The sequence below is a fragment of the Atheta coriaria genome, unplaced genomic scaffold, assembly GCF_025399875.1.
Source record: "Atheta coriaria isolate IRGN ID8LTWV9N9 unplaced genomic scaffold, Caltech_Dcor_3.1 hic_scaffold_9_pilon, whole genome shotgun sequence".
NCBI classification, from domain to species: domain Eukaryota; kingdom Metazoa; phylum Arthropoda; class Insecta; order Coleoptera; family Staphylinidae; genus Dalotia; species Dalotia coriaria.
Genome location: NW_027045451.1, coordinates 7,506,962 through 7,519,728, shown reverse-complemented (window position 1 = coordinate 7,519,728; position 12,767 = coordinate 7,506,962). Strand labels below are relative to the sequence as shown.

Here is a 12,767-nt window from a genome sequence, read left to right as displayed (position 1 = left end):
TTTTAATAATTTTATATTTGGTGACATAATAAGAATAAATTTCGCTAATTAATAATTATTTAATTTATGTATATTCAATTCAGTAATGATAATAATGTAATGATTCCTCTCATCATCGTGTGGCTAATTAGCAGTTTTTATATAGATTCATTTCATTGGTTGATGTTTGTTGTGTTGTTTTTAGTGTTCATTTCTTTTATATCACAATATAAGCAGGTATACTAAGTTTAAACTCTAATTAAGTAAATAAGTTAGTAAATTACGTGTAATGCGCAATGAAGAACGAAACGCCTTCGCCCTCGCGGTCGAGGTCCGTCGATAACGAACGAAATACTAAACGTAAAACGATCCCAATTAAATCTGCCGACGATTCTTTGTCCTGACTCTCGATATTCGCGCATAAAAATCGATTTCTCTATTAGCAAGAAGAGATTGAATTAAAACCACGCGCTCCACGATCACTCGGTATGCCTGACGCTCCCCTTGTTCACGGTTTTATTTATTCTAATATAAACTGTAAATTACATTTAACCCGAACTGACGCGGTTGAACTTACGGTATGTTTAAAATCGTGCTCTCTCTATATATAATATATAACAATAATGAAAATTGTATCATCGTTTCGTATTCCTAGTTAGTCGAAGTCGTACTCATTTCGCATCCTCACGAGTCGCCATCTTGATTTCCCAGCTGAATAGCGACATGCGCACTTTTCATAATGATGAAGTTCGTAACGCGTATTTTTTTCCTTTTGTTTGTGTATGTTAGAAGATAAAAGATTGTGAATCACATGAATGTTCATGAAGTTTTTGATCACGTGCCGTTTATAAGATTGTTTCGTTTGACGCGCGCGCGTTTTCGTTCGCGTTATGATTCGCATTGTTGGTGTGAGTGGGAATCGATTTTTATAGTATGTCGTGGTGGATGTTTGGGTATAGATAAGTTGTCGCAGGTTGACGGGGTTCGAGGGCGATTATCTCGTGGTGGACGTGGTGCTGGCAGGTCCGGCCGTTGCAGTCGGCTTGTATCGGTGCAGCTTGAGATTGACTTTTCCGGTTAGCGTTTTCAAAATGGCGCCGACATCTTCGCCGCTGCTGTCGAGCAGTTTTTGGCCGTTGACGGATACGAGAATATCTCCACGGATCACTTTACCGTCGATATCAGCACAACCTCCGTTTAGCTAGAAAATAAAAAAAACGTTCTGTTAGTACAAAATTAATAAATTATATCTATTTAGTACTTCAATATGATATCTTAACGACTAATTATTTGATATTTAACCATTATATTATTGTTTATTGGGTGTTGACTACCACGAAAGTACACAGTTTAACTTAACCTTAACTTTATGCCTTTCAAAAGGTGTGAATTTACTTGCCCGTCAAAATTGAAAATTGATGAATGTTTATGTAAATTTCGTCTGCTTCGCGCGAAACTTTTTATCTATTGTAGGCAACTGCATGCAAATTTACTTTGCCAAGCTAGAACTCCTTTGTCGATGGAAAACTGTTCAAATTAATTAAGTTCGCTGGCCGCGCGCGCGCTGCAATCCTAGGGCTCTTCGGCGCATTTATCAACCCTCCGCATCTTTTCGCCTCAAAGAAGTTTAATCCCCTCAGGCTACCATTCTCGAATCGCCAACGCCGCCGCCACCAGCTCCAACAACGCCAACGCACGATCAAAAGTAAGTATTTCATTGACATTCAAATTTCGAGTAGGCCAGAGGGAGCGACCGCACTTCTCCACGGCTCGACTCATCTCAGCGTGATCCTATACTGATGATGTGATACTCACGATCTCGGTGACGTAAACACCCTTGCCGCACTTCCTTGCGGCTATGCTGAGGCCCAACCCTTTGCCGGGCTTCTTGACAAACTCCACGTCAACGTTCTCGTACTCTTCCTTCTCCGATCGATGAACAATGATTTTCATCTGAAATTAAAAGCACAATCTGACGTCAATTGGGAACCGGGTCCTTAATAATGGTCTTATTGGGGTAAAGCGGTTTGGTAGGAGGTGGAAGATCAGCAACTAATTGATTTAAATGTGTTTTGCGACGTTGGAAAATAAGACAGTGAGCTGGGTAAGGCGAAGAGATAATGAACTTGCCTTTGGCAGTGTCTGTCGAAGTGCTTGCGATGCGAAATTGTGTGTGACATCCTTCAGCGATGTGCCGTTGACATCGAGGATTTGATCACCCGGTTGCAGCCGCCCGTCCTTCTCGGCTGCACCGCCTGGGTAAACGTCCACAACCATAATACCACCCTGTAAGCAACAAACACTTGAAAACTGGGAACTAGAATCTCACACCTTGTTTCACGGAAGCTACATTTTGGCAGGTGCAAAGTTTATGTGGCTGCAGCTCAGCCAAGTGAAGCAAAGTAATTCTCATTAAGTGATTGGCGATCAGCTATCGTTGAGATTGCTCCAAGATGATTAAAAGCGTACCGTGATGGGTGTATCCTTGCCGCCGACGAAGCATATGCCGATCGCCTTGTTATCCGAGGCCACCTCGATGGTGGTGTCACGGCCAGGCGCGATTGGACAGGTCGACGGATCAGCGGGCGGTTCTAAAATTACAAAATTGACACAACCCAATGTAAAACCACCAGTCAAGAACAAAAGCAACATTAAACATGCGCTTATAATTAATATTTCCCTTATAAACCCCTTGAAACCATTCTAAGCTTCTCATTTTTAAGCAGACTGTCAAGTTGTCTTGCGTTGAAATCTGTGATCCTTTAGACTTTTTTTTAGCATTTTTTTGTATTTTTTTACATTCGCACTGAGCGGATTAAGAGGATCTCATTTTCACGGTTTCATGAAGATAAATGTCCAGCAAAAAAATAATCCGACCTGGCATTTCGTTTAAAATCAATTCAAACGAGCAGAATTCTATTTTTACATTTGTACAAATCGAATGGCTTGAATAAGATATTAGTTGATATCATAAATAACTGAATGGACATATTCACTCAAGGTTATGAGGATTCAAAACTCATAAAACATGCCAGCACACGCGAATTATGCACTTCTCAGTAATGATGTATCATTATGGTAATCATAAACCATCTGAAAATGCAAATATGAAGCAGTCCAAATTCAAATGTACAATATTTAAATATTACGCTGTAGGATATAGCCGCAAAACGTTAAAATTTACATTTGAATTTGAAATTTTCAATCATTTGAAATAATTTCACAATTCTGCTAACCTGGGGTAGGCGTAGTGGGTCTCGACGTGGCCGAACCGGCCTTCAAGCCCTTGGCAGCAGATTTGTCATCTTGTTCGGCGTTCTTCTTCCCCGGGTTAGACACCACGAGGTTGACGAGGCCCTCGGTACGTTTCAGCAAATTGGCAGCCTGTAAAACATCTCGAATTATCACCAAGCTAACAACCCACAACCTACATGAAAGTCCATAAAAAGAACCATCTATTGAAAGGGAAACTTTTTACATTGCAAAAGTTATTAAAATGTTCATTAAAATAATCTCTAAAATGGAACTACATCAAGTCCTTAAAAATACGTTAAGGATCCCTGATCTGATCAAATCTGTGGTGACCCAATTCGAAATTGACTTTCAAATTTCCAACACCGCAGGTAATGGATACCACCACCCGATATCGCATTCGATAATATTATCGTTGTGGGTTTTGGTATTTGCTAAACGCTAAGCGCAAGTGCTACTAGGGAGGGGTTCTAATTAGTATTCGGTGTGCTTGATGAGTTTCAGGCGGTGCGTGCAAGTGTGCAAGACTATGATAAGCGCGTGCTGTCGCTGCGTACTCATCGGCAATCGATACCGATCGCGCGAAGACCACAGAAAATACGACGGCAGACGGCAGAGAGCAGAGTGGGTGGGTTTGGGTGCTTGATGACGGGTTGCTGATGGCGCAATAGAGTATGAATACAACCAGAGACACAGAGAGAGAGAGAGAGAGAGAGAGAGAGAGAGATAGATAGCTTGAGGTGTGCAATGAATGGCACGGCGCGAAAAGAAGGGCCAATTGTACTTACGGTGTCGTAATTAGAACCCAACAATGAGTCCTTATTTACGGCCAGGATCATCTCACCGATCTCTAGTCCAGCCTTGAATACAACGGAGAAAATATCAAATGCAATAAACACCATCAGTCTTTAACCAGCACACACATACAGACACCACACACATTCCCACAACGCACACATTACTTCAACTTTTCATTAAACATTCATTGTTTTAATCAAAAGCGTTGTAATGACAACCAATCAACTTTTCACGCAGTCCAAACTTTTTTCTCCCTGCTCGTTTGGTTGAAAAATAAAAACTTTCACTTTGTTCACAAACTTTTCATTTTCATCGTATAATGAATTTGTTTGGCTTTGGGGGTAGGAATTTACCTTTTCAGCGGAACTGCCCTCTTGTATGTCCGATATGAAAATTCCTTGTCCGACTTCGGCATGTTTTCCCTCAATTATCATAATCCCTAAACTCTGGTTACCCTGCAGAGATAGACACACAAAGAGAACGTGAACAGATGGCGCTAAACACGCAAAATTCAAAATGGTGGACGATGAGTAACGAAAAAAAAAACAATGGAAATGACTGTTTCGTTTCTGTTTCTGTATAGTTTTCGTTATGTTTATATTAACTGAATATTTTAAATTGCACTTGTTTTTTTTTTCTCTCGCTCGGCTGCTTCGTATTCAATTACGCGCTGCTTGGCAAAGTCCGCGAAAGCCATTGAATGCATTGAATGTTTAGAATGCGGTAGCACAATAGCTGTTTACTCTGTCCTTACCCCGCTTCCTTGCCGCATATACCCGCGTCAGGTTCTCTCTCACCGGGCGGGCGTTTTTCATTAAATTCCGTTTCGGCCGACGCGTGTAACAAGATAACTTTTTGTTCTACTCCTTTCATCTGTGAATGTGTGTGTCACGCGCTTTATTTCCGTAGCGCCTAATGAGACAACAATCGATTGTAATCGAACTCGAAACAATTCCCAATGCTCAATTGGTAATTGATAATTGGCATTTACATTCACAATGAAACCCCAATATTGTTACGACTGTTAAATATGCACGCTGGACGGTATACAATTGAATTGAAACACATGTTGTATGTCTGGTTGCATAACTTATTCAAAATAACATTGCCCCACGAATTTCATGGTTAAATAATTGACAAAAATAACACGATCAAAACGTACGTGTTTGCAACAGATTGCTTCCAGTAATAGGTACACACATTGCAGGCGCGGTATTTTCGTTTATCATTTTTTCATTAATTACCAACGCGATTAGATAACAATGTATTAAAACTGAACGCCTGACGATATTAACACCGTACGTGTTTGATGTTTGCAGATACTTGTCGATTTATCGCCGATAAACCAGTCGATACACACCAGTCGAAAAACAATTTGCGAATATTGGCTTCCAGTTTTTTGTTGGGCAGCTCAAACGCGCGTACCTTGTGCAATTTTCCAATATAAATTTTATGTGCGTTATGTTTGTAGGCAGCATGCGGCGCTATGAGTAATGCACTCGAAAACGCTTCCCGATCGGATAAAGTTATAAATCATCAAAATCAAAATATCGCGGCGAGTCGTATGTGACCGCAATTGGGTGGTGCTCAAACCTCGTCGTTTGGCATTCCGTTCTAAAATTACGAACGTCTAACTCAAATATTTATGCGGGAAACTTTTTGTTTACAACAAATGCATTAGATTTCCTACTCGCCGAAAATAACCAAAAACGCGACCTAACGTTTTCGCGAATGTTTAAGTTAATCGTATTTAGCACCTCGTAAAACTAAAAAAAATCCATTCGCAAATGTTTTTTAAACAAAACGCATCAAAAAAACTGTTTTAATCCGATTTCCTCTGATGTTAATCCTTGTTTATTGAAATAGCAAAGCAGTTTACACTGCAAATTGGGTTGCGTAACTTTATACAGTATAACCTTAAAACTTCATACTCAAAAGAAAAATATTCCTACCTTATATTAATGTTCGCATCATTTGTAGTATTGTACTTATATTTTGGTGATGTTTGCAACCAACTTCAACTCGAGTGTGAGAAAATTGTATGTGAACGAAGAAGGACAAAATACACCGTGATCGTGACCGTGGTGTTAATGATGATAACCACCCCGTGATAGAATCAAATATATGTGTTTGCAGTGTTCGTGTCGATGGTGAGATATGATGCCGTGAGATTAATATCGCGTTGGATGGATAAATGACAGAACAAAACAAAAAACAAAAAAGAGAAGAAAACAAATCAAACGCATGTTCGCAATGCACGAAATGCACAGGGGGGGCAGGAACTGTGTCGCTTACCTTCTTGATGGACACGGTTCTGACATTTGGATAATTACCGAAAGCCTCCTCGCTCGCCTGCAGAAAGAAAACAAAAAATACATAACAACACTGAAACACACATGACATACACATGCGCTTTTTTTTGTTTCGCGTGTTTAGTTACAAACTACAACGTATTTTTTTTTTATTATTTTTAATCGTCATCTTGTTAATGGTTTGGTGTTATTTATCAAAATTTGTTTGAGAATCAATCTTGCTGTCAATTTCACAGTCGCTTGCAGCAAAATTGATTGATGATGTGATATTCACATGCTTGCATATTCAATATATTTTTTTAAAATTACACTTTCAACATAGCTAAATATTTATTAACAACCTCTGCGGTGCTTTCATTTATATGATTTTGTTATTATTTGCATTTATTTTTTATTACTTGCTTGCAGAATCGACTGTGGAACATTAAACACTCAAGCACAACAATCACAGTTTCACGGTGGGTCGGTTGCTTTCGCGTGTGATTAATGATGATGTGGGTTTCTTTTTTTATAGATATATAAGAAGAAAAATAGTAAAAGCGGCGCAAACGGCGCAAGGAAAGCGTTTTGCATCCATCCCGGCAACTTGCACTTGCAATATTTAATTAAGACAATATTTTCATATTAAATAGCTAATATTTGAGGTTATAGTAAACGAAAATGGCGTGTTATAGTTTTTGACACTTTTGACAGATATGCTTTATTTACGCTTTCAAATCTTATGATAATATTATGATGAACACGATTTAAGTGTTTATTTAGTTAGCGTTCTTTTTTTTTCTCCTCCAAAGTTTTGTAACAGTTACGCAGGCAGTGTGTGTGTTGCATCACTTCCACCGTTCCTAATTGTTTACACGCTGAGGAAGCAGTAGCGCAATGACGCCATTACACAGTGACCTCAACAATTACGATGCGTCATTGACTTGACGCTCGTAAACTGCAATACAATGAATCTTTTTGTGCGCGAATTAAAATCTCATTTAAAGCAATCTTGCGGTTTGATAATTGTTCAACCTGCTTTGATAAAACAGTTGTTTTGTTCCCCTCTAATAAATATTCGTGTGTTGCGTTGACTTACCTCTTCGGAAAGTGAGACTGGAAACTGTGTGATTGGTCGCACTGCGATGTCATCAATGGCTGCCTTTCGCCTGCAATTGGACAAAAGAGAAGCCGTGTGAAAACTCTCAGTGTACAAAAAGTTCCCCAAAGTGAGGTTAAGGTTGGCACGGTAACCGACTCTCAGAAATTGCTCACACACAGAAACACACACAAGCAGAACCACACGTCGACCACACGTTTGCCGATTGCAAACTGTTCACTGTTCACTTCTAACTCGCTACAGCAACAACACATAACTTATACTTAAAGAGCATAATACATAAATTCAGCTAGCGGCAACCGCCGGCAATATATGAAACTTAATCCAATGAATTGTTACCGTGCGATATTTTGCTCCAAGTTCGCAAGTTTTAACGAATCCAGCACGTCTGTACGAAAACAAAACACTCTCCCGGTTTGTGTACCTAGCGCATTAGAACAACTTAGGCCACCACAGTAACCACCCTCGCAAACAGTGCAATCAACACGTTATTGTTGTTTTTTCGGTTGATTTGTCTTTTGTTTCAGCCGCGCGCGCACACACAGCAAATTTCAATGTTTCAATATGCATTGAAACAACGCTCGGCGCACGACACGCAGCCTGCTGGATTGCAAACGGCCGAGAAGCGCGGTTCTCGCGCGGTTTATTTACGCTGCTGCGTGTGCGTGCGTGTTAGGTTGGCGCGGCCGCGACTAAAAACCCAGTGCGGACGCGACTCGTTCCCGAACACATATCACGTATCTTTATCGCCCTCGAGGATCGAAATAATGCGCGAACTCGCGACGAGTCGTGAGTATGTGAGTGTTAGTATGTACGCTAATGCGACCGCTACAATTTGTTCACATACATCGCATGCAAACACATAGCGCGTCTAGTATGTGTGTTTGGTAGTGGCACGTCGATGGCATTGCGCAATATTTTAATGTTAATAGTAGGGACGCTTTTTATGCGCGAGCTTCTATCTCTGTGATGTGCCGCGCGAGTGGGGTCCCCACTAGTTTTTTTTTTCTCTGTTTGTCCCAACATTTACATCACTCAAACACCAAACACATACGGAAAGTTTCGGTGCAAGGTTTTTGATGCTCGAAATTTAATCATTACGCCCATGTATGTATATGTTAATTATTCCGGTTGAAACTGTAAATTTTACTCGCTATAACTTGCATTGTTTATGACTTTTTTTAATTGTGAGTTGATGTTGAAACAAACGAACAACTCGGTGCTATATATGTATGTGTATGTGTGCGACTGGTTGCGGATCTAATTTTACACTTTGGCAACTTTTCGCGTATATTTAATTGGAAGCTGATATTACACTGCTGGCGGTTGGTAATAATTAGGCGCGACGTGGCGTACGATCATAATAACTTTTGATTTTCGTTATTATGATTTGTTGCTTAGAAAAATGTGTGTTGGGTTACATACCTTAAAATAATAAGTTTAAATATTGGTCCTGATAAGCCTTTGATAATGGCAGACGCATTGAGATGGCAGCGACCATGCAGGACGACACCGTTCACCTCGAGGATCTCATCGCCTACTTGTATGCCGCCGGCTCGGAAGGCGGCACCGGCTGGGTTGATACCGCAGACGAAGACTGCCATGCAGTTACGGTCCTTGTGCCCGGCGAGGCTCAGGCCCAAGCCCTGCCCGACGCTTCTCTCCAGCTGCACCATCAGGATGCTCGCGCCCAAGTTTGCATATTTTTTCTTTACTTTATCTATACAACAAAACAATACAAACACCATATTATCATAAGATAAATTATTATTAATTTATATTCCTGGTGAAAATTGATGAATTTTACACTTTGTGTATGTTGTATGGTGCTTACCAAGTTCATATTCAGTTTCTTGATCTTCGGCTATTGTTTCCATGTTTCCATGTTTGTACGCGTGCGAGCGGATGGGGCATGCGCGTGACGGGGACGGGACTACCGCCTCCGAGCGTGAACAAAGTGTTGAGAGCACGCGGCGGCACGTTCACGTCCACGCATCGCGAAAATCGCCGGACTAGCGGGTTCAATTCATGCGCGAAACGTGCGGCTACAAACAATAACACACATACTTGTCCAACGTGCTCCCTTCACACCTTTTCACCCTCTTTCAAAAGGAGGTTGTGAATGAAATTCCGAAAACATGCGACTTTATTCAAACATTTCCCGGAATTATATTAAGACTTATTTTCAATAAACGTCCTTTTATATACGGAAAAAAATAAAGTGTTTTTTTCGCCAACCCTCAGCAAATTTTGGGCATGCGTTGAGAATCTCTAACGGCGGGTAAACGATGCGAGAAAGAGTGTGAACTATGAACGAGTGCGAGGGCTGAAGTGGGTCCGGTCCAGACACACTATACGGAAAACATTTGTTATCGTAAACAAACACCAAGCCGGGAAAAACGGGCTGCTGTCCGTGACCTTATTCGCACACTCGGGCACTGCGCTGACAAACTCCCGCACAAGTTCGGGGAAGTTTTTGTGCGGCGGGCGACAGGCACGGACTAAACAAACAAACGACAAACTTAACGCGTACAAATTATCACGGACCTTAGAAGAAATTGCACGTGCATGTTTATTTTGCTAAATAAACTATTTTTTATCAACCTGCTCAACAAATAAAACTCTTTTTATAAAAAGAGTATTTTTCTAGTCACAACTTATTTTTGTAGCATACTGTAAGAAAAATCTCAGCAATTTTAATATTAAAGTCTTAAATTGTGTTACTGTCAATTTGTGTAGATGTAATCTAAATCCGATTCTGCGTAGGAAAAGCCGTGAAAGCCGTGAGTCAAAACTAAAGTTAAAAAAGACGAATAAACAGCACTATCAAAGTTTATGCTGTTACAAGCTGACACATCGCAAGATGTATTTTCACCGCGAACAAATATTAAATTGTTTCCATTTTCACAGGTGCAATATTTCATCTCGGAAATAAATGTAATATTTTTCCGCGTATTTGATTCGCAAACTTATTTTTCGTCTTGTTTGAAGAATAAAACTATAACAAATCCCACTTTAACACTTTGAGTGTTTTCATTTCATGCTAAAACGCATCCCGAAATCCCCGAAATCCCGTTTCCATGACTTCTTCTCCATCCAGCCAGAGACCACTGGAATATAGGTTATGTGCGTGCGCCCGTGCGCCAGAGCGTTGTATTCGCGACCTAGATTCGCCGATTTCTAAATGTTACAGGTTACGGGGTTACGTCTTCGCGCCGCGTGCCGCGTGTCCTCGTTCCTGCGTGCGCGCGTCTGCCGTCTGCGCGGCGAAAACTCAATCAACGGCACGGGCACGGGCGCATCCTGCCGCCATGCCGCCACTTCGACCGCGAGGAATCCGTTTTTGCGCCGCTCGGCATTGTGACGCGCAAATTGGACACTCGTCTCGCTTTTAAAAGCCATTTGGACCGTCAAGAGTGCCAGGATAGCTCACACACCAGACAACACCGACCGAGACAAAGACCGTCGTCGCATCGAAAGACATCGCGGAAAAAATGTAAGAAAAGCTTTCGGCGAAATAAGTAAATAAGTAAATAAAAAAAAAAACCAGTGTGGATGCAACGCTACATCAGCCTCAGCAGTGCCAACCGCTGTTGAGGGCTGATAAGAGCGTCGTGTTTAGTAAACAGCTTTTAGAAGACATAAAACACAAATAAAAGACTTACATAAATTAAACTTTAAATACTTTTTAATGTAATTTTTTTAAATGTTGAACCAAATATTGTTGCACATTTCTAATGTACCTAAACTAAGTAATGAGATTTTGTAACTGATAGGTGTGATCAATAGACAAGTGAGTGAATTCGCTAGGAACCTGATGCCGCCATGATTGCCCCACTACTCTTCCATCTTGGCGGCGTTTGATCAACGGTGAGCGATTGCACTACACGTTAAAAGCCAGTTTTGCAATCTTGCTGCAGGCTTCGGTGGTTCGCATGACCGCATTCGATATCTTTCGCGAATCCCCGCTGTATACCGCAAATACATGTTGTGCTAGTGGCTCGTCTTTGCCACCGTTTCGTTTCGTGGCGGGGCGTCTTGTTTTCATCGAGTTATTGCGGTTATTAGTTTGCGTGTAAATCGATATCGCGCTATTTCGCAACGCCGATCACTTAAGGCTTGATTTTACAGCAAAATATCAAATATTAGCAAATTTTATTTTACAGTTAACAAAACTAACCTAAAATCATGTTTTTCCTGAATTTATTGTACGGTTACGTAAAATATCTTATGATATTATGATAATCTTAAGATATTCTTCACGTTTTTATGATTTTGACATTTTTCAGGATATCAGGCTTATGCAGTAAACAGATAAAATTTATGTAATTCTGCGTGCCGCTCGTAAACCCTTTGGGTATTAAATTATTTTAAGACACGCACGTGTGGTTACGTAAAAAGACCAGCGATTAACTAATGGACATTGCTTCCTAGAGTCAACCACTACGACACCTGTGTTCTTTATGCGTTTTTATCCGTGACAAAATGCGTGCGGGTGTACGTGGTACGTAACCAGTTTGGAAATTAATTTACTAATGCCGCTAATAACATTTTTTTAATTCCGACAATATCCAAAGTCAATTTGTCAATTTCATATAGAATTTTAATTCAATTAGTTTTGTATTTATTTTATTTTATTGGCCTATAACTTAACTTATCAAAAAAAAAAGTTTTAAAGTATCCGTTTTTGTTTTATCTCTTTTCGCTTGTGATCAAATTCTTAGATTTCGAGTTTCGTGGCATGTCGCCGTTGTCAAAACATGGATTGAAATCAATTTTTCCACTTCAATTTTAGCCCTCGAGGGGTCGCGAAGGTTTAAGCTTTGCAGCGCTTCACACGCGCCAGAAAGGCGTCAAGGACGATCGAGTCAAGGACCCTTCGGGACAAATCCTCTATTCAACCCGCCTACATTTCCAACATCAATACAAAAACAATCTTTCTAACAATAAAAAATTGAATTGTAATTTCACACAGGTAGGTACTTACTAAACTGTCTTGGCTAACTTTGTACCTCCTCATCAATAAATGCCGTATTAAATTAATTACCGATTAAATTAAATATATTTTTTTATAATTATAAAATGATTACCTGGGGTAAAATGTTTTCTTAAATTAAACTTAAAAATTCCAGAAAACGTGATTTTCATGCAAAACGCACAAAAATGATTTTGTTAAATTTTGGTATAACGATTTTTTTATCTTGCAAAATAACATTGACAAAATATTACTTGAAGAATATCAAATAAGGAATGAAAATTGGTCTGAAGATTTAATGATACTTATAGTTCTATAATTCAAACTAAGATGGCTCTTATATTTGCTTACA

General features: G+C 40.0%; 1 protein-coding gene across 1 annotated transcript in view; it reads right to left on the bottom strand.

The window, feature by feature from the left end:
• Nucleotides 1–39: 39 nt before the first annotated feature.
• LOC135799322 (uncharacterized) overlaps nucleotides 40–12,767 on the bottom strand; it is a 40,649-nt gene continuing 27,921 nt past the window's right edge. The window contains exons 17-26 of the mRNA XM_065312383.1: nucleotides 8,866–9,160; nucleotides 7,420–7,489; nucleotides 6,325–6,381; nucleotides 4,383–4,484; nucleotides 4,020–4,091; nucleotides 3,216–3,363; nucleotides 2,449–2,570; nucleotides 2,110–2,265; nucleotides 1,795–1,932; nucleotides 40–1,180 (exon numbers count right to left, since the gene is read on the bottom strand). Of these exons, the coding sequence (XP_065168455.1) occupies nucleotides 974–1,180; nucleotides 1,795–1,932; nucleotides 2,110–2,265; nucleotides 2,449–2,570; nucleotides 3,216–3,363; nucleotides 4,020–4,091; nucleotides 4,383–4,484; nucleotides 6,325–6,381; nucleotides 7,420–7,489; nucleotides 8,866–9,160 (1,367 nt within the window). The 3' untranslated portion in view covers nucleotides 40–973. The remainder of the gene's footprint in view (nucleotides 1,181–1,794; nucleotides 1,933–2,109; nucleotides 2,266–2,448; nucleotides 2,571–3,215; nucleotides 3,364–4,019; nucleotides 4,092–4,382; nucleotides 4,485–6,324; nucleotides 6,382–7,419; nucleotides 7,490–8,865; nucleotides 9,161–12,767) is intronic.